The following is a 23,005-nucleotide window of genomic DNA, read 5'->3' as shown; positions in this document are numbered from 1 at the left end:
AAAGCTTCATTACACACAGAACTTCACAAATTTCCCCAATACCTCCCCCCCAAAAAAAACCACAGTGGAAATGGTCACTGATATTTTCTTACATGTTCTAGAATCTTCTATAAATATTTTAACATCTTGGTTTTGATACCTGCTCATTCATGTGTCTCTTTCTCTCATTTTCAAGTATTTACTAAAAATTCTTTTTTATGGCATGGTGGTATGTTCCTCTGAAGCATAGCCAGCTGTGTCAAATCATTTAGAAAACTGTAATTCTAGAAAATAGGTTTTGATTTGTTCAGTATAGACAAAGTACTCTAATGAGTATTAATATGTGGAAAGTTTAGTGCATATATCTTTTCCAGAATCAAATTATCCTTATAATGCAGTTATTTATGCCTGTAACTAATTCTGTTGTGTCTTTTCTTTAGTTTATTGACTGTTATTCTTTTCACTTTATTTTTTGTTCCATGAATTTATCTACTCAAGAGAGACAATCAGTCTTTTCATGTTTACAAAGACAAAGAAAAGGTTATGTTCACACCTGCTATATGTAATAGACCTCTTAAGTACAGACATATTTCTCACATTTAAACCTTTTATTCTAATTACTGAATTATGTGAACTGCTAAGAATTTTGCCTTTAAAACGACACAACTAAGTTTTCTTGCTAACACTGGTTCCTACATTTACCTTACCTGACATATGAACATCCTGAACAACAAACCCTACCAACCAAACATACACGATTCAATTTACTCCATGTTATTTAAAGTGATGCACCAGCTAAAATACGCATAATCAATATTTTTCTTTACTTTATAAAGTCCTAGAGCACAGCTATTTATTCTGTAATATCACCAGGACATCAGCTATTCAGAAGCCCAGAGTTTATGTATTAGTCAGAATCAGATATCACGCTAGTCTTCTCTGCTTTAATTCTGCCAGGATATGCTGGCTTTTTTATTTTTTTTAATTCTCTTAAGTTACTATAAAATGACGATCATCAAAATAAACTGAAGATGATAACACTCAACTTTTTAGCCACCTGGGCCTCCAGGTGTGAGTAATTTCGTCAGTGTTTCAGGATGTGTATTCAGCACCACCATCCTCATTTCTTTCTTTCCAACCTTAGAAAACATGTACATTTACAAACAAATTTTGAACCTACAGTTTTTAATATTTTTTGTTTGTTATAAAAACATGAGAAACTTATTCTGATTTCTCCCCTTCAATAACTGAAGAAACAAGAAATTACCCACTTGAGAATATTCTTGTTCTGCAGCTGCAAAATACCTGACAATACTCTAGAAAAAGGCTCAAAACCTTCAACAATGAAAAAAGTCTTTCTCTGTGCCTCATGTTTTATACTGATTATTTGAATGAACAATGGAACCATTGATATAAGAAGACTTAGAATAGGTTTACAGCTGCAGAAGCAGTGAAAGTCATCAAATGTGAGAAATTAGACATATCTGCAGAATAAAGCTAACAGATTTATCCTGACCAGGGGGAGGAAAAATACCTATCTTCTTTCAGAGCAAATGCCAATGTAACTAGTGACTTATTTTTAAACCAGGCCTGTGAATTTTGTTTTCAATTCTATACTAATTTCATGAATCCTTTTTTATATCTGACAAGTAGGACAAATTTATAACCATTCCAATTTTCCGTGTTTTGGATGTTTAAAAGTATAATTCAACAATGAGTTAGTTAACTCTCTGTAATTACTTTCAAAATAACTTGGTAAACATTACTCCCACAACTTGTATGAAAGAACTTGGGGGAAGAAAAAAGGCAGATCGAATTCCAAGGACATATACAAGGCCACACGGCATTTCAGTACATAACCAGAAACAGAACTCTAACTCTTGTTCATGCCTCAGATAACTCTACTTTTCTCTGTTGGGAGGGGGGAAATCTATGGTACAATTTAAAGGTCTGTTTTCTCACATCAACAACTCTACTTGTTTGCTGTAAAACTTATTATACGACTTACTAATTTCCCATGATACCTAACATCTAATAAAAACACATCAGAAATAAAGTATGACAAATGACTGGCATTACAGTATTTTAAGAAGAATGAATGTATGTGTGCTTGACAAGATGCCACGCAGAAGCGCTAGCACCTGCACACGTCCATATATTGGGAACTAAACCAAGAATGCCAACACAAGCCAGATGCTGTTTTCTTTTATGCGCAAATATTTTCCAAACATTGAGCTACTTTTGCTTTTTCAGAAAGGTAGCAAAATCCATAATACTGAGGATTTAACAACCAGCTACTACATTTACAACAGATGGCTATATCCAGTATTACTAACAGCTTTGCTATTATTTGCTTCAAAAAGGCTGCATAAATTACATGCTCTCTACCTTATTTCAGATTTTATTATGCTTCACCAAATTCTTCATCCACAAATTATTTTACACATTTGTTAGGCAGGTCAATACATTGATTGTTAATGTGGTAATACTCATCTATTCATGCCCTCTAACAAAGTATCTACATTTCTACTTAATTTTTTTCCAAAGAAAAGGCAAGACAGATAATTTAAACAGTTGTTTGCACATTCAGTATTTATGTCAGGAATCTCGCATGACTGGTTGATTAGGAGCAAGTTAGAAGGTTTAGCTCAGCTGATGCCAGCAGTGATGGATGGCCTTGAAGAAATTCTTGTTTGCTGATCAGATAAGTCAGAGTAAAATGCAGAAGAGAGGATGAAGCTCAAACTATATTCATTCTATTTCTATTTATGCAGAATGGGAGGGGAAGAAATGTACCATAAAGCATCATTTGCTGCTGTTATAAAACTTGCCAAAGTGTTTTTTACTTAAAAGTAAATTTGCAGGTATGATGTCTTGGTATGCTACGAATTTTCACATGAAGCTACTCAAAGATTCAGTAGTAAGACTATATTATAAGCACATAGCCAGACTATGTAAAAAACTGTCTGGGGCCATTGAACTCCAGGAAACACCAGCACAATCAATATTCTGTCCATAAACAAGCAATAGATTCCTTTCAAAACATTTGAAATAAAAAGAACTGAATGGCAGTCACTTATTACTAGTATGTATAAACAACAAGAAGCAAGAAGGACTTGCCTTCATTAATTACTGGATTATCAGGAGTCTGCTAAAATAAAATACAGTGTCTATTTTGCAAGTATTTGCACAGAGTTTATTGGTACATCAATAAATTACAGTTGATTTCTAATACAAAACATTAATTTTTTGAAATAAGTTTCTATCATCTTCTGCGTATACACCTTTAGGTAGCTTTAGTTACTTGAATGCATAAGCATAATTTTATTATAACATAATTAAGTAGTGAAACAGTTGCACTGAATTAAACATTTATTATTTCATAAAAATTCAGTGGAAATGTATTAAGATAGATTACTTCATCAACATAGACAATGAAACCACTGCATGTAAGAGGAAAGAAAATTATGATTTGTATCAGGCTGTCTGATAATACTGATTTAGAATCTGGAAGGTTAACAGAAAAAAGAAAAGAAGTAAAAAATAAAAGTTACAACTATTTAAATATATTAAATTTATATAGTAAATATAGTCAAATACACTAATGTAGTGTATGTTTATATATGCTATACATAGCAAATACAAATGCAATGGGAGGTAACAAGAAAGGCAATGAGAAAATGTAAAGCCTAGATACAAGCTCAAAAGAGAAAGTGCGAAGAAAGAGGGAAGAGGCAGTAAAAAATTAGAGTTCTCATGTTTATTAAAAAAAAAAAGAAGAAGAAGAAATAAAAGCAAGTGATAAAAAAGGGAAAATGAAAGAGGAAGAATTGCAGAAAAGTTCTTGATAAGAGGTATAGATGAATGGCCAGAAGTACCCTGAAGAACCAAACCCAGTACAAAACCATAGGCAATCTGAAGATACGTTCCTGAACCTGGCACTAAGCCTCTGCCATCTGTCTACAGAATGCCTATGAGAAGCAAATCTGTGTACTTGGTTTCTGCTTACTGCATGACTTATCTTGTTTATTTAGTCCCTTTTGCTAAACACTTTTAGAAGTAATACAGCAATTAAAACCATAGGAGCAGAAAGTGTAAGCAGAACTACACTCAGGAAATTCATCAAAGAACAGAGAAGTTACAGAAAGACAAACAAAAATAAAATTCAGCACTGAGTTTACCCAGTTTAATTACATATCATTTAACTCATCTATTCTTGCAGGGCTTCTAATGACGTAATATTTCTTTTGTTAATCTAATTATTAGAATATTTCTTTTTCCCCTAAAGCAAAGGACCCTGGAATAGTGATTGATAAATTTCTTATGAACTTTCGGGAGACCCCTGTGAGCCAATACTTTGTTTGATAAATTCACATCTCATTTCTTCAGTCTTACCATCTTCATTCACGATTTTAAGAATCTTTTTAATCTTCAGAGGGATGTCAGTAGTTAAAATATCCAAGAAATAATGATCTCATTAGCTTAATTACTTCTTATTGACTTGCTAAGTCATTGTGCTTTAATGGAAAATCTGCCATTACAATTAATGGTTGCAATCAGGCATCCACTTTACATTAAGCATTCAAGGAAATTTTATGCATCTTACAGTAACTCAGTGGAGAAGTCTTGTCCCATTGGCACAAAAATCTGAAGTGTCAGAAACTGCTGGATCAGTCCCACTAGAAACAGAACAAAATTAAATATGCTGTGTGCATACAAATACACCTTTCACCATCAAGCATTTCAACGTTGTACTATACAGTTTTGCTCTTGCAATACTGTTTCCCAAGGTTCACAAAACACATGAACATGAAAAAAAAATATTCAAACTGCAGTGGAAGTGTTGTTTTAGAGGCTTCATCTATGTCATTAGAGAAGTTCTCATGAAAATAAAAGGAACCGATTTTTTATGTACACTTACATTGTGTTCCAAGAGCATGTGAACCAAACATCCTGTAACAGTTATAAAATAAAGTAATAAGTTCATATCAAGATTATCTTAAAACTATATGAAGCTTCCTTTTACATTTGTGACAATGTAAACCTTACTAAACAACTTTAAAAAGATCTTGAGTAAAAACGCAATCCAGATTACTGCAACAATGCTCAATGGCGTATTCTGATTTTTACAACAATCACGCTTAACCGAAGCAATAAACACAAGAAAACTTTCGGGATCCAGGGAATCCTGGAATTTGGGGAAAAACAGGTAGTACCAAGCTGTGTGAATTGAATGTTCTATGGTTTTGTCAGCTATTCCACCCGTGAGCATACGGGCTGGTCTTCATTAACTTAGCAAGACTCAACAGCAACATTATTTCTTCTTCTGAAAAATGCCAATTCAAAACTTCTTTCTTTTGTGGGTCAAATAACATTTTAAGATTTCAAATTATATTTGTGTACATAATGTCTTTTATTCTGGAAGAGCATTCCAAATTTACAGTACAACTGGCAGATTGTATATTTGACAGAAATGAAATACTTAAGGCACACACCTGAAGACAGAATGGTAAGAGATGGGAATTTGGCTACAGTATTGCAGCACTAGCTAAAGTTGATTTAAAACCTAACTATTTTTAGCAGTGATAATGCACAGCAGTAATTCTCAAGCCTCGTTTTAGGCTGTAATAGTTTATTTTAGGTTTGGCAATAAACAAATTAAGGTTGGATTTCTCAGAAAGATACATTAGTCTAATATTTACGATACTGAATATAATACTAAAACTTCTTTTATGAAAATCAGATTACTTTTCAAGGCCTTAGTGCATAACCAGACTAAACAACTTCTCATTATTTTTTCTGTATGTTTGAGAAAAATTGTATTAATTGGTAATTACATACCATGCATGAGAAGTATATTAGACAATTCCTACTTTAATCAATTAAAATCACCATCTCAATTTTTCTTCAAAAGCATGTGGTTAAACCTAAAACAGCTTGGTTCATTACTACAAGCCCTATAATACACAACACCCTGCAGTGGAATTTAAGGCATGAATTAAGATGATTGCTGTATGTCCTCTGCAACACAAATTGCTTTGATTTTGGGGCTTTGTTTTGGTGCAAATGATGGGGCTTAATTCCTTCCAATAAATGTTATGATTTTGATTTAAACAAGTGGAAGATCTAGCTCTTACACAACATACTTGACTACAATAATGTGTGCTAAGATCTTTGACTCAATAACAAAGACATACTTGAATAAGAAATGTAAAAATATAGCATTATTCACACCACTTTTGGGGATTTTTTTGAGTGAAAAGTCACCACACAAAAGTGATTTCAGTTAATACAAAATTCATGTATAGTGATAATATCTTTTATTAGACCATTTGATGAAGTAGAAATAAGAAAAGACAAGTGCTCTAACACACATATCCCGAAAGCTTATCTATCTTTTCCAACTACACCAGTTATTCTGATAGAATCAGAAGTTGTTTGCCAGACATCAGTCTGTAGCAGGATCAGATACAGAAGCAAACCAGAAGAATTAGGACAATACGCAGCAACCAAGGATCTTCCCTAAGAACTTTAACACAGCATTTCTATACCTTTTACTTATTTGTGCTGACCTGCTAAAAAATTAATGAAAAAACACTTTGCTAATGCTGAACTAAGCTCAGAATAAAGGAGAATAATACAAGTTTGACATTCCAATATATGACTGCTTTAATAATCAGAACAGCATCACGGACATTTAGTTCTTTGACACTTACGAGCTTGTTTAGTTTCCTTTGGTAGCTGCATTCTGTTGATTTGACTGCTTCCTTCAAGTACAAAAACAAAGCCCTTTATTTCTTTGTCATATTCCTACAAAAAGAAACGAACAAACAAAACATAAGCATCCTAACATAATTCTTCATCTTAAAAAAAAAAAGTTTCATTCACATTTTTCTAAGTTTTATACTCTACGTTTAATAAGTTTCTTAAAAACTTACTTTCCATATAGCTGAAGGATTGCCAAAAATCTTCCATTTTGCTCCTGGGTTCTTGCCTTGAGCACTGAATATTTCAACAAATGGACCACCCTATGATAAAATGGTTTAAGGATGCATCAACCAACCAAATGTTCAGCAAAGAATCATCACCAGTCAAGAGTACCAGTGATGTACCAAATACAATCCCACCCCACACCAGAGTCAGTATTACTGATCAGTCACACAATAGCGTATTAACAGCCTTTAGACTACTACAATATAGCAATGCATATAGTCAATATTTATCTTTACTAGAAGATCAGAACATAAATTTGAAGCAATATCATGAAATATATATATATTTTTCTCTGAAAAGCAAAATTATTGTAAAAATTCTAAAAATATGCTGATTACCAATTTATACTTAGATATGCTTTATTTCTACAACTCACCAAATAAAGTGAATTTAAAACATACTGTTAAATGATCAAAAAAATTGTTGCAAATTGTTGCATGTTTGATGTTTTGTCTAACATCCTAAGGAAATTATGTTTACAGAGTCATGCTGGTTCTGTTTACATGTGTGAGTATGTCAAAGACATTTCCCTGTAACTTTTCTACTAGTTACCAAATTCCAGCCTGATTTGACAGAACAGTTCACGAAACATATAAAGAAATCAAAGAATTTAACCATAAGCATTTAGGGAAGCAGGCTTTATCAGCTGTTCTTATGGAATTATCTGCTTCAGTGTTTTTCACAATTGATGTCACAGAAAATGTCTTCTGATGTACTCAGACTATGGTTTGATCAGCATTTTTTCAGCATTATGGTCAACCTAATCAATCACTACAACTTTGTCTCTCCCTTCTCACTTCTAGTTGTATGCACTTCCCAATACTCTTTATGCTCAGCTGCCCAAACAATTGTACACAAGTCAGTATGAGCAAGAGGGGCGAGCAGTCGTGCCAGCAAAATAAATGCTTCAAATTATGCTTTCAGAGAACATCAACTCTGTGCCGTATATAAATTATTTCCCCCCCATGCCTGACAGATAACCCCGGTGACTACACTTACTAAGTTCTAAGGAGATTAAAAATGGCATTCCATAAACAGCATCCATAAAATATATTTTTAATTCATAATGGATGAAAAAGAATTTAAAAAATATGATGTACTATCGATTTAAAAAGTTACCAGACATATTTAAGGACTATAGGACCAAGCTGTCAGAAAGTTGTAAAATATTCTTAACTGCCAATGTGTGTATGTTTGTAACAAATCTTTCCAAACAATTGGAATTTTCTCCAAAATAGAAACAGGTACATTTTGTTAACGCTGCAGCCCTTGAGTAGGCCCTGGCTTGATGTTAAAATAACTGAACAGGACATGGAAAACTACTACTGGACACAACATGAGAAAATGCTGAACATAACAAGCACCGATGTGAGAAGCTGACAGAAGTTACTGACAGTGCCGTGATGGATGGCTGGATCTCGTGGACGGCTGAGGAGGAGTTATACAAGAAACTGTTAAACTCCATGAATGACGGAGTTGGAGGGCAGTATGAGGCATCTTTTGGGGACTGCACTCCTACAAGGCCAACAGCACCTAAGTGCCCATATCATTAATACCATATAAAGCTGTGATAGCCTAGGTAACAGCACCAGAAATATGTTTCAGGTACAGATGTAGAACATCTGGGACTACTGTGAAAAAGTAATTGGTGTGGGTTGCTTTCTTGGGAGGGGACTGGTGTAGAGAGAGGGAAGTAGAGTAGTGAAAAGGAAGGCCAAGAAACAGAAAATGTGATACTAAAGTTTGCGAACAATGTGACTGTGCTTGCCGGTGCTACCTGACAGGTAACTTGTGCTGGACCAGGAAGAGAAACCAACCACCCTGTTCCGACTATACCTTAAGAGCTGGGCCTGCTTCCATGACTGGATGGGAGCAGACGGGGCGCCTTCCCTAGCCCACAAGGGAACAGGCAGAAAAACAGTTACTGATATCACCATGTCGGTATCCGTTCCAGACCTCACAGCATCTGTAGCTACCCGCTATTTCATAACATTTTAATAAAAATACTGAATAATACACTTTTTAAAACATTTCTGTATCTGGACTTTTTGTTCCCCTTGAATAAGCCATTTTAATTGAGTTCTCTCAAAGGTGAAATGGAAGAGGGTAAAAATTAAAACTATTTCTGTTTTACCTGATACTGATTTTTGAACATTTTCCAGCTTTCACAGCAAAAAAAAATATTTCAGGTTTTCAATCAGTAAAGACACTTATACACTACCCTGCAAATAAAAAAAAAACAAAACACAAAATTTATATGGGATTTGACATGAAAAAATTCCTATATTGAAACTTGAACAATATTTTAAAATATATAAATACTATTCTTAAATAGCCTTCATAATAGAATGTATATCAACTGCGTCAGACGGCTACCACAAGAGAATCAAGTTCCAAAAACTATTAATATTGATGCTATTTTGGAAAATGTTTTTTTATGCATCAAGTGCTCAATGATACCTCTCCTCACATTCCAAGTTAAGATTGTAATTTTATCATCACCCCTTATTTTTATAACAATGAAGGATTCCTCACAGTTTAAAAACGAGTGAAAATCATCTTTAACACACATTTTTTTTTATTACTCTTTTGTATCAAGTGCTTACTGGAAAACATCAGAATTCCTTTAAAGAGGGGCTTAACATTTAATATAAAAAAAGAGAATCATATGGAACAGCTGCAATAGAAACCACTCCATCTAGAGATATTCGGCAGAGACTTCTTAGACAAATTATCTTCTTTCAAATTCAGCAGTCTCCTTTGAGGATGATTACTCTAAGACTCAAACCAAACACTTAAGTTATTTTGAGGACTGCTAAAGTCAATGCGAGTTAAGGGATTTCTGCAGTTGGAGAATCAGAACAGTAGAAAGTGAAGGGATTGATACGGAAGCCTCCCACTTCTCTTTTTGATCGTGCAGAATATTTGCAATTTCACCTGAAGTCAGCAGAATGTGAAGGGCCCCTGAACATAAAAGGCAGTTGTCAGTCTTAATCAGCAAGTAGGACCAGTCACAAGAGACAACATGCACCTTCACTGTGGAAACTGAAAGTGCTCATCAACTCAGAGAAAACATTTCAAAAGACTGTGCTTCTAATTCATTTGTTATACCTTGTTTATGTACATTGCTTCAGCTCTTCTAACTCATTTGTTATACCTTGTTTATGTACATTGCTTCAGCTCAGTACAGAGTACTTGCAAAATTAAATTAGTTTTAATTTCTGGAATTTTTTGGAGCCTGAAATTGTTTTTTTAAACGGATCAGAAGAATATCCTGACCAGGAGAATGTAAGTATAGCTTCACATGAAGAAAAGTTTAGATGTAATACTGGCCTCTCACAACCAGAGAGCAACAAAAAGTTTAAAATATTGTAAGATGATACACAACTGCAAATGAGCTAGAAATTCAGTGACAAATTGCATAACTTCATAAACAATTTACACAGTTGAAAGATTAGAACATCATTCTATTTTAAAAAATGTATCACCATTCATTTAGGAAAATATGATGAAACCAGTTGATGTTAAACAGCATTCTATTTTAACAAGGAACAATTATTGTAAACCTCCAAGTTGACTGTAAATGAAATAAAAATGGAAAAATATAAACACACAGAAATTAGAAACATATAGCATGCTGTTGCCAGAAACATTAGTTCATTTTCATCCTTTTGATGAGGAAGAAAATGAAATTTAGAAACCATATCATTTGTAACAAGCTTATCAGGCTAAAGCTACTTAGCAAGGTGGACAGCTACAGTATCTGCAAACACTGCTGTAGTTAGAATACACAGAAGACATGGAAAGTAATACTTCATTTTCTTCACTGTTTTCTCATAAAGTGTACCTGGCTTTCAGAGACCCAGTCCACTAACAAGTACATCATGCATTGCTTTGAAAGAAGATGCAAATAGCTCTGTGTAAGTGCAAAGTGAGTGAAAGCCATGTTGATATATTAACTTGGGTTCAATACTGTGCTAATACTCTTTGCCTTTCCACAGTGCTTATTAGCTTTGGCTTGACATCACATTAATTATCTCCGCATTGTATTGTATGGAGACAGCTCTCACCTAGTTGGTGCTGAGCATGGAAAAAACACATGTGCTGGCAAAACACCACGTAGACACACATATTTCACAGAAAAAAACTTCTGCTAATAATTAATCCTTAAATTGAAGTGGAGAAAGCATGGTGTAAACTGAAAAGTTCTAATTCAAATGATATGTTTAAGAAAAAGTAGAAAGCATGATCAAATAATTAAAGACTTTCAATGGATCACAGAAAGGGTAGAAATATATATGAAGAGGTAACATCTAGTAAGCGCATGGTATTAAAAAGAAAAAAAAAACCTCTGAGGTGAAGAACACTTATTGAAGGACTAGAAATCTCATATGATCACTAGAAATCTTTAATTTTCAAATCATCAGATAGAACTCACGGCTTAAAATGTGGCTTAGTACTTAAAATGTGGCTTAGTATTTGTCACCATTGCAGTTGTTTTTGAAACTGACATACATACAGGCTATGTCAATTATTAATTTGCAGAACGTATTTTATATAGATTCAAAAAACTGAAGAGACTCCTAACTATCAAATTCGTAACAAGATGGCTCTTTCTAACTTTAGCTAAAAGCCAACTAGATTCAAAGTTTGTTACCATTCGTGTTGGGACAATTCATACTACAAAGCTGATTACTGTAAATTGATCAGGGAAACGTGAAAAAGACTGGAAAATTGATAATTGCAATATTTTTCCATTTTCATCACTCCTATTCCTATCCTCTCCATAAAATCTAAAAAGGGCTTAAAACCGAGAGGAATTAGTTTTGAAAAAAGAGGGGCTATTTTAGAAAAAAATCAACAGCATCTTAAAATATAAGCCCTCCACTTTTTTTTTTGCATATTTTTCAAATAAATCATTTTTATGACATCTTAATAGAATGCAGTAAAGTAGCAGTTCTCTCATTTTTCTTTCACAGATCAAGCTTTTTTTTTTTTTTTTTCCTGAACCATGTACTTTAGTACATCTGCCCAACTAGAAATACAGGCTTGAAGTGTCAGTCAATGACAAACCATGAAGAATAGAAAAATATGGTTTATAAAGTTAAGTGACAATGAAAGATATTTATGTTTGGATGAACAGATTCCTTTCAGAATTTACCTTGAGATGTCTTGAATTGTACACTGACTGATCCTTAGTTTTATAATGCTTCCCGGACCAAAAATAAAGTAGCAACAGTCCAAAGGGCCCTTTAACCCTCTTTCTCACAAACCACTCAGGACCCTCCAAAATTACCCCCATCCTATGACACCTTCTTATGTATATTTTGTTCTTCCAACTAGCATGTTTCATGCTGTGATATAGCACATTTCAATGGTATTTTGTGTACATGTAGCCCCATGTTTCTAACAATCGGGCCCTTGTAAATTACAAGCAAAAAAGCATTTCACAAACAGTAAACACAAACATACCTTCAGGCTTCTTTAAATTACCTAATACTAAGTACTATTATACCCCATGGGAGAAAAGGAGAGACAGACTCAGGCACTCCTAAACGCCTCTGTAGTCACAGCTAGTCCCTTGACTTAAAAGGGACTATTTACACAAGTATATGAGTATATTCTTCTGATCAATTTCCATGTGTTGAAAAAGCTGTGTTTATTTATTTTTCTATTCCAGAGACAAAAGTGTGAAGCAAAGTAAAGTGAACGCGCACCTACTACTAATTCACATTGAAAAATGACACAAACACACTATTTTTGGCAGGGAACGCAGGCTTAGACCCAAGACTGTTAATACGTATAACTCACCATCACGGGCCCAAAGCCAGTGCTGATTTATGGTAGGCTGGGACACACCAGGGAAAGCAGTTCATCACTGATGAAGGGTTTTAGCATCTTCTAGACAAATGAATTCCACATATTGAATATTTAAAGCTGGGTTTGTAACACTGCTATATATTTTCTCAAAACACAAGTTAACATAATAAATGGGCAAAAAGACCGTTAATAAACTATACTAAGACTGCCAGCGTTCCTATGCCTGAAGTGGCGGAGGCAGCCTTTACACGCAACTTGCAGAATTAAGAAGTTAAAAAAAAACAGAATCAAACTTTTCATTTTTAGAAAGATGCGACCGCAAAGCGTTTTGATACGGGGTGATTCAAGCACCGGCATCCCCGCAAATCAGTTTCCCTGCGCCACAACAAGGCCGCGTCCCTCCAGCGCACAGCCGGGCTTCCCCGTCCCTCCGCCGCCGGGGCCGGCCTGGACACCGGCCGGCACGGCCTTCCCGCTCCGGCAAGGCCCCACCGCTGGCCGCGGAGAACCGGAGCCGCTTTGCTCGTGGACCTCAGCCCCCGCCGGGTCTCACCTGGCCGAGGGTGGCTGGGGACGAGGCCGCACCTACAGCGGGGGCGGGCTCAGGGCTCGCCGAGAGGCGGGGGTGAGCGGGGAGGCAGCCGTTGGAAATGGCGGCGCGCGGGAAGCGGCCAGTTCGCTGGGTGATGGCAGCCGGGCGTTGGGTGCCATCGGCCGCAGGCTCGAGTGAGGGGACTGGGGGTCTCCCGGTGATGGCCGGGCTGCCCGCAGGCCTCTCACCGAGTGGATAAAAACTGGCCAAGCCTGAGGGCTGCTGGCCCTCGGAGAAGGCTGTGCTGGTCCCCATGCAGGGTGCCAGAGAGTCCTTTATTTATTATTTATATTTTTTTTTCCTCTGAGAAGGATGTGGGAAGCTATGAACTGGAGCAGCTGCGTAAAAGCCCTTGGTCTTTATGGAATTAATTAGACTTGTGGATCATGCATTTTTCTCTTAGGAGATGAGGACAGCACCATTAGTTTAACGTTGTCAGGAATAAGTCTTGAAGGCTTCAAAAGCCTCTGGGAAGAGGTAGCAGGGAACCAATTTGATCCAGGGTTTTGGAATAGCACTCACAGAAGATCACTCCTTGAAATCACCACTCTTTTTATCACGGCATTTCCTTATGAAACTTCATAGCCTTTTCACACACAGGCAAATAAATAATTGAATACCCCCTTCTCTCTCAAAGTGTGCCTTAACATTTCTACTAAGAATTAAGGACCCTGTAACCCATCTCACTGTGATGAAATCCATGAACTGAAGGTGCTGAGCCACCAGTCGGTCTCGTAGTGTTTCAGCCCATCTTCACCCTGTTCATCTTCTTCCTTTCCTTTGCTCCTGAAAGGTACTCTCCTGGTCTTGTCAAGGAGGGGAATGAGTTAAATCAATTAAAGGATTTATTTAGCTTTCTCATTTTACCTTAGGATTTTCAAAGAAACCACATTCAGTGTAGTTTTATCATACATGGATTACACTTATTAGAGTTCTTGGGTATTAAAGAAAACAGTAATACTAAAACTGAGCAACGGTTTTAGTAGCTCAGTAAAAATTAAATAAAAACAGTTGATAGAACAAGGGCAAAAGAGAGATGGTGATATCAAAAGGCAGGTTAAAAAACTGTTGGGGAGTTCTGTAGACAAAAGAAACTACATTGTTCATTATATATGGTTTAACCAGAAGTCATCTTGAAATTCATTTGACACAAGTCTGTATTTAAAAAGACCAAACACTTTGTGACAGGTCTATGGCCCGAGGAGCTAAGAAATTCTGGTTAAATATCAAGCTTCAGACTGAAGAGCCTGAGGTAATAAAGGTGTGTAAAGCAGCCAGCTGTGAGCAGAAGATGTGGAATTAGCTGCCTGCCTGTGCACAAGCTGCACAAGGCCCTTTTGCCAGTGGCTGGAGAAAACAGGTTTCAGAGGTAGTGTGAGGGGAAATTTTTTTCATAGAGTTTTACAGTTTTACAGTAGAAACCATGTATTTTTTGTTGACCCTCTCTCTCAGAAACGGCAGGTAGTGTAAAACTAGCAAGGAACCATGTGTCATTAAACTTGGCCCCCTTTGACCTGGTCCCTGCATAGTCCAAGGTCCGATTTGGAAGTATGGTAATGTGGGAATATTGTGAAAATAATGATTAGAAAATCAAGATGTTTGTTACACTGGCTTCTCTATGGTTGTATCTTCAGGTCAGCTGCTGTTGCTATCTGAGCTGCTGGGTTACGTATTTTTCTTTGACTATATGTTTTAGGCCTCTGTGCAGAGTACATCTACTAAAGAGTCCTGGAAAGGTATGATGAATGTTCTGCAAGTACTTGGGTAATAATTTGGGGAAAACTGTGAGAATTCATACACATTTATCTTCAAATACAACCCTTCCACGTTCTGAACTGAAACCCACATACATTACAACATATTTCAGTGAATGAATTTTTACTGTGTCTTGGAGCAGGAAATTGGAACATACAGACATCTCTTCTTCATGTAAATGCTAAAAGCACAAGGTGTGGTTAGATCTCCGTCTTAAATTAAAATTCCAAGGTGTTAGTAGTGTCATGCTGGGAACAGAATTGATTTAATTTATGATAGTGTTCAACATGCACTAGATATTTGATGTATGATATTAAACCCAGCCATTTTTAAAGGACCCCCACTGGCATAGGTTGGCTTTGTATCGATAGGAATAGTACTATAATTTCCTTCATCCATTCCTGACTTTTCCTTATTGCATACCGTCGCTCACAGTTGGAGCAGCCTGCCAGCTGATACATGCCAGGTGGCCTCCCTTCCCTCCTGTGTAAAGCTCTATTTCAGCTCTAATGACTATTTGCCAGTCTGATCTGTATTCTACTGTTCTGAATTGTTTTGTTTTATGCCTTTATAGACTGTCAGTTCATGTAGTCTGGAAGTCCCTTGTCTTTCTAGTTCATACTGTATTCTGTGAAACGCCTTGTTATGTTTTGGAAGGTATATAATATACATAAAAGTTAAGCTGAGAAAGAAGACACCTGGGCATTCTTTGAAATTTTCTGTAAACCCTTCCTGCCTTTCTTGACTTACAGTGAAGGGAGACACGATATGCTTTGCTGCCTGCTTAGCCTTCACTTGGTAACAGCTGCCATGGAGCTGAGGCATATTTGCCCCAATGCCAGGCCTATCTTTATTTCCCTTGAGCATTGCTCCTCGGCTAGTGACCTTTCTTATATATGTTTGCCAAGATTATGCCATACAGTAATTTAACTACATAGTCACCATTGTATCCACACTATTTGTTGGTCTCGGAAAATTTTCCAGCAGAATGTACACGTAGTCTTTAATTGTGTCTCATTTTTGTTTGTTCCTTGGTCTTCTGATACAAATACTGTTAAAAAAAAAAAGAAAAAATGGTGGAATTCATTAGTTATCCTGGCTGTCTCAATTTGAGCTTCTATAACAGAATAATTTTTCTGAGAGAGATGCATATATACAGGTAAGGCTTTTCTTTCAGAAATATGGAGTAATGCCTTCAATTTAGAAAACACAGTAATTTGAAGAAGACTGTTGCTGGGTATGTCACAAATGGACAACTAGTTCACAAGCTATTTCCTAAGACCCACAAATACTTCATCAACAGAAGTTCTATAGAATCCCTATTTGAGGACTAGGAAATAGTTAAGAAAATACTTGTCTGGCCTAATTTTTGGTGTGTACTTCCAAGATTAGACTTCTGTCACCACTCTTCAGGTCTTGGTGCTCAGGCTTGGAAGGGCATTCCAGGGAGGGCCACAATGAAGGGACCTGTTGGGGGGCCAGATGCTGCTGCAGTACAGGTTGAAAGCCGTGGAGGCATTCCTTCTGCATGTCTTTTCTTTACACCACAGTGGATAGTGCTGAGGCGAGAGCGAAGACTTCAGTATCCCACTATCACCAGATTAATTCTGTTCATGAAGCGTATAAAAAATCATATTCTTTTTGTGAAATAAATGCACTGCACCACTCCAGAAAGCATTGAGTGCTCAGACAATAATACTTGAAGCTGGAAAATAGGCTACTTATGTCTTGTCAGGCTTTATTGGAATCCACCCATGTGATCAGTTGGCCAAATTTCAGTTCAAAGCAGACATTTAAACCCTGAAAATCATGGAGACGTATTTAATGAGAATGCCTAACTAGGTAGCTAGTATTCGTGGATGTAGAAAGACCATCACAGAGCTGAAAAGAATATTGATTTGTTCCTCTTTTTTGCTTTGTTGGGTTTTATATGGGACAACTGATATCTGTTTATGGATAAAAAAAAGTGATCACATCTGAAAAAAGGCAGTATAATTCTTTAACTGAAAGACCGATCAGCTTTGTGCAGTATGTGTGCTAATGACCTCCATTCCTTCTGAGCAATTTGTTAGTTATGTAGCAGCAATGAAAGCACAGAGGAAACTGATGACTTGCCATGGTTTGCTATAATATTTAAGCAATCTGTGTTTAAGTTTGGCAGTTACATTAAAGTGAAAGAAGTTCTCTTTGCACTTGCTCAGGTGCTTTATAGTAGTTACAGTCTTTAAACACTCCAAACTATGCTGATCTACTGGTTGTTTTGTTTCAGCTTTACAGTGTAGAAGGAGATTTTGTCTAATATCTTCTATATTTTGGTCATGCTTCTTTGATTCAGAGAGTTCTTCAAACAGCCTTTGGATGACCGATGGAAACTTCAGATAGCATAGCCACTTTTCTCTGTTCAGTAAAGCCATTAAATGATAAACTATTGATTTTTATAATACAATTAAGTTGCCAATGTTTTCTTAAGAAATCATTTTACATTTTCTGTATTATGCACTCAGCACATTGTCTGTTGTAAGTCAGATTAGGTAGTGTTCTCAGTCTGACATGAAACTGTATTCATGCTACTCTCAGAATGAAACCATCTCCATGTTAGTCTCAGCACTGCAGAGGATTTCACTCTAAATTGAACTGATAACCTTTATCTGTTTGATCATGATGTGTATATATACAATAAAAAATTTAAGCACTGTAATTTGCTGTTATTGGGATGTTCTTAAGGCAGATAGTTTATCAAAAAGTGTTAGTGACTTGCGTAGACAAGAAGAAAAATTGCAATTTCACAAAAAGCCTTATGATCCAGGGTTAAAATGGACAGCCATCTAGACTCACAGAGGAATTTCTTCATCTCTCCATCACACAGATTGTACAATGAAGGAGAATACCACAGAGTATTTATTCTGAAGTACCATGAAGTATTAGAAGGCAAGATATTAGTTGTGATGGGTCAAAATGGTCTATTCTATTCTGACATTTCCTGTGTTCTTTTGTGCCGAGACAGAATAAACAGAGCCTTTATTTGTTCTGATTACTATATATATATTTTTTTTCTTTCTTTCCAATTTTTATTTTTTCTGGCAAGATGGAAAAAGAAGTCAATATGTACTTTGACATTTCTCATCCAACTTGTCAGATTTTTGTTTAACGTTTTGATACTGTGTTTTCATTTATTTATTGTTCACATTTTTAGGGTTTAAGGTTTCTCACAGTATGCACCAATATAAATGTCTCTGCTGTGATATCTCTTAAATTAATCCTTTTGAATTAATGTAGGGTTTTGCAGAAATACAAGTACTTTTAAATAAAACTTTCTGCACATTTGGAATACAGATAAACACACAGACTCAGAGATTTTGAGAACTGATGGTCATCTGCAATTTTCACAGACTTCCCTTGGGCTGAAGCACTGGATATGATACAACGTTCTCCATTTTGCCTTTATGAAATTGTTCTGTGAACAAAAGACTTCACAAAGACAGGTTTCCTGCTGATTTGTCCCCTAAGTTCCTCTCATCTAATAACCTCAACTTCTGCTGTCTCTTGTGACTCCCTTAAAACAACAACCCCACTTGTCTTTTTCTCCTATAATACTTTCACAGTCCTACATCTCCTGTCACTTATCCTCTGCCTTGGCCATTTTCTGTTTTCCTAAAACTCTTCTTCCCCTGATGCAGAACTCCCAGATATCCTAAGTCCTCTGTCCTTCTGCTCGGCAGCCAGACAAGAAAGTATCTGCTGTGATTTGTCCAGTACAGTCAATGTGCTGAGTGGACAGCCAGTAAGTGTCTATTAGCCTGGCCACTGCCAAAGAAAATGAATAGTGGCTTAATTCTTCCCGCCTTTCACATACGGCAGAATTAATAAAATCTCTTCTCAGCTGTTGATTCTTAGGAAGCTTGCAGGGACCTAATATCTTATGATATTCCACTTGAAATAAGGCTAAAAAATGTCACAGATTTTGAAAGAAAGATTTTGATTACTTGCACAGTGTGCTTGACTTGATGTCTTACATTTCTATGCAATGTGGTATATTCTGGGAGTTGGTTGACTGGCCTTTTGTTTATATATTTGACCCAAAACATAAATCAATATTTACTGTGTTATGACTGAGTAGTTGGCTATCCAAAGCACCAAGATGTGTTAAGATTAAAGTTTGTGTTCCTCTTTCAGATACAGTTAGCTCTATGGAAGCTGAGTGGAAAGAACAGTGGAAGTTTTACGTAATTTCTTACAATATTTGTTCAACAAGTGTTCAGACAAATGCTTCTATACATTTCGAAGAGGGATTTGACTTTTTTTTTTTTTTGTCATGAGGAAAACATGAACAAAACTAAACCCAGTGATATGACTGTGACCTGCCTTTTATAAGTCTATATGCTTGCTTGCAGAGACTTCTTTGTAGTAGGCAGGTTGGCAGAAATACATTGCTCACTTCCAAGCTATGAATTCTGTGTGACTTTAACTGATTCCTCTCATAGGAAAAAGCAGTGCAATGTGAATTACTCTAATTACTCATATGAATTACTCATTTTAAATTAATGAAGTAAGTGCCGTGGGCTACTATAGGAGCAGCTATACTCATACAAGATAGTGCATGAAGAGGTACGTTTATTCTTATCAGTGTGCATTGCTAAGGTGAAAGTACACAATGCTTTTGTGTGCACTAATGATCTGAACTTGCCCAGAGTTTTCACAGAACTCTGCTGATATTGTTTGTATGCTTTCATCATTAGGTGTTAGGAATAAAGCCAAAAGCATGGTAACTGCAGACAAATAGTCTCTAGGGAATTTCTAAAATAGGAAAGGTTTTCTAGTCTGTTCAGCTTCTGTTGTGCTTCTTCTGGCTAGTGCAGAAGCTTGGGATACAGAACAGAGGGATTTGAGGGATGGAACAACTTCTCAACTCAGGGGCTGTGCCAAAGAGTAAAGTTTGAAATGTCAATCACTGTATAAAGTAATGCTGCATTTCAGTGTCACCTCCTTACTCAGTATTTCCTATTCTTCCCAAGAATAAATATCTGAAAGAAGCAACTGTTCCTAGGAGAAATCAGATTGGCATGGTTCAGGCGATAACAGTGCCCAAGGGGACCCATGCACCAGAGACATCATGGTGATGTGAAACTGTTTATGGGCTCGATTCTTCATCAGTGTCATGAACCTGGGAAAAGAGATCATTTCTTTATTATGGCCCTTATCTGACTGAACTTTTTGTTCTTTTTGGATCTCGCTGCTAAATATCTCATTTTCTGACTAAGACAGAATATGCTGCACCTTGAATTTAGGGAAGATGGGAGACTCTCTGCCGCTGGGTGGCTGCTGAGATAAATAGGGTTACTCAGGTCCAAGTGATGATGGAATTTGTTTTACCTCAGCAGTGGCAGACATTGGCACTGATGTCAAATTTGCCACTAATAGAGATTTGGATTGGCAGCCATGAAGGTGAACTAGGCTGGATAAAAAATATGGCACCTGGCATTTTTGCTTTCAGCAACTTGTCTTTTTGGCCACTGCTCAGCACTGATTTAATGGAATACATTTAGGAGAAATCCACAGGGACAGCTTTGATAAGGTAACTCATTTTCTGTATAACAAAATGCAATTGAACGCCTCTAGTTGGACTGTAGTAGTGTATGTGATTTGGCATCTCTTACAGAAATTAAAGATAATTCTCATCAAAAAGAAAGCTGCAAAGTGAGCAAAGAAGGATGTAAAGGTCTTAGAACTACAGGAAACACTAGAAAGTTTTAGTTGAAGGGGGAGTACAATTTTTAAGAGCTGGTCTTGTGACTAATTTATTTAGTATTTTGGTTAGTATCATTGTCTTAAAAAGAGACATATATTTGTAAAATACACAGATGGCATAACTGTGAATAGGAGCAGCTTGTCAGATAGGAAGAACTATATGAAATTGAGGCCTGGAACAGTTAAAATCAAATGAAATTCACTGGTATGCAGTGCAAGGTCATGCATTTGGAGACTAACAAGTTTCAAGCTCATGTATCGGAAATGACTGAGGAAGAAAAAGAAGTGCTGAAGCTAAAGAGCAATGTTGGCAAAAGGACAAATGAGTATAAAGCAATCATGAATACAATTAAATTTGGAAACTGGAAGGACATTTTTAGTTGTCAATGAAGTGAAATTCTGGAACAGCTTTCCACTGAGAGATATGGGGGCAAAAATAACTAATTATTTTTAAGACAAAGCTGTGTAAAGGGGTTGTTAAGACATGATGGCTTGAATGAGCAGCAGACCAGACTCCAGGAGGTCCTCTCACCTTTTTTCTTAGGAGTAAAGCCATATATCAATTCAATGTCTTGCATATTTGTCTCTTCCTTTCTTGGAGACAAGACCCTAAGACCTGATCTTGGATAACTATTAAAAAGGGGGAAGTATTAAACCCTATATAAATTTCTTTATTAAAGATTAAAGATGACTGAAAATAAATTATTTTTACCAAAAGATGCCAAGCTCTGCTTATCCCTCAAACCTTACATGTAGCTTCTACTGCTAATTCTTTATATACTGTAACTGAAAGCAACTAAACAACTTTCATTATAAAGACATCCTGCCACATGCAGTGACAAGTTTGTGGGACATCTGTTTGCTCTGAGGAGGAGTTGGGATATTGGAGAGTAACTGATTAATACATTCACAGTGTTTCTTGTAGTGTGTGCCACCACAGCAAAATGAGAGTGAAGGAACAAAAACCACTTTGCATCTGTCAAGGCCAGCATGCCAATGTGCAGAGATCACAGTGGGGAGAAAAGGACAGACCAGTACTAAATGCTTTTTTGCTCTTGTATCCTTTAAAATGTTCTTTTTATGCTTCGTTCCCATGTAAAGAGCCAGATCCTCATTTGCGGCTGCATGTGAAGGTGGCATAAAGGCTGCCTTTTATGCCAAAAGTACCCCGAAGCCGTTCAGCTTCTGCTGCAATTCCCAGAGAAATCTCACCTCCTCTGGTTTGTCCGCTCGTGCCCATGGAGGCTGTTCTGACAGCTCGGGACTGCAGAGCATTCAGGGCACACTGGAAATGTCCTGTTTCCTGGGGTAATGTAAAATCTGCAAGGAAGACTGCTTGCCAGTGACTGACTAACAGGCTTTAGGGCTGCTTGAAGCCATTAGAATAGTGGATAGCAGCTGGCGTACAAAGCGGGATTGGGATCAGGCTCAATGGGCATGAGAAGGGGTTTTCTGGATGTTGCCTTAGGTGATTGAGAGGAGAATGAGGCCTCTCTGTCTTCCGTGGCTTCAGTGCGAGATGCTGCAACTCATGTCAGCATTTTCCTCTAAGGATGAGTAGGGACGTTTTGGAGGATTACTCTGAGGGTCAGTCAACAAAGTCAATTGCCTTTCAGGCCGTATTTTGAACGGTTATGGAGGGCCATTGGCACTGAGCTGAAACATGAGAGAGATTTCTGTAAAGAGCTAAAAAAACAAGAGGCGTTTTGCACTGGCTTTCCCTGCCTCTCCTGCTGTGATCTCTATCCGCTGGCACTCCAGCCATGGCTGATGCAAGGCGTTTTTGTCCCCTTATTTTCAGTCTGTGGCTGTGATATCCATTACATCAGACACTGAACACCTATTACACACTCTCCCAGATCCACTCAGTTCCTTCTCCAAGTAAATATGTGGTGTGGATTCTGGCTTGTTTGGGATTTATTATTTATTTATTTTTGTTTAGAAAACTATATTCAGGATATCTAACTTTGCGTTGTTTAAATTACTGACAATTAAGCTAATCCACTGATTTATATGTTACTTTGCTTTTCTGGTGCATATCATATGTTCCTTGGATTCAGCCACCGTCACATCAAGATTGTGCTCAGATTACTGAGTAACCTTAACCAACAGGTGGAATTT

General features: G+C 36.8%; 1 protein-coding gene across 9 annotated transcripts in view; it reads right to left on the bottom strand.

Annotated features, from left to right (window-relative positions):
- CFAP20DC (CFAP20 domain containing) overlaps positions 1–17,550 on the bottom strand; it is an 80,297-nt gene extending 62,747 nt beyond the window's left edge. For 2 of the 9 annotated variants that reach the window (XM_080605787.1, XM_080605794.1), the window contains exons 1-5: positions 12,784–17,543; positions 9,107–9,194; positions 6,918–7,007; positions 6,696–6,789; positions 4,586–4,658 (exon numbers count right to left, since the gene is read on the bottom strand). In XM_080605787.1, coding sequence (XP_080461913.1) covers positions 4,586–4,658; positions 6,696–6,789; positions 6,918–7,007; positions 9,107–9,127 — 278 coding nt within the window. In that variant the 5' untranslated portion in view covers positions 9,128–9,194; positions 12,784–17,543. The other 7 variants (XM_080605788.1, XM_080605789.1, XM_080605791.1 and 4 more) reach the window with 7 other exon arrangements.
- Positions 17,551–23,005: the final 5,455 nt, after the last annotated feature.

This window comes from Anser brachyrhynchus (assembly GCF_964034855.1).
Source record: "Anser brachyrhynchus genome assembly, chromosome: 10".
Classification (NCBI taxonomy): Eukaryota; Metazoa; Chordata; class Aves; order Anseriformes; family Anatidae; genus Anser; species Anser brachyrhynchus.
Note: the sequence above shows the minus strand (reverse complement) of the source record. Positions and strands in the feature narration are given on the sequence as shown.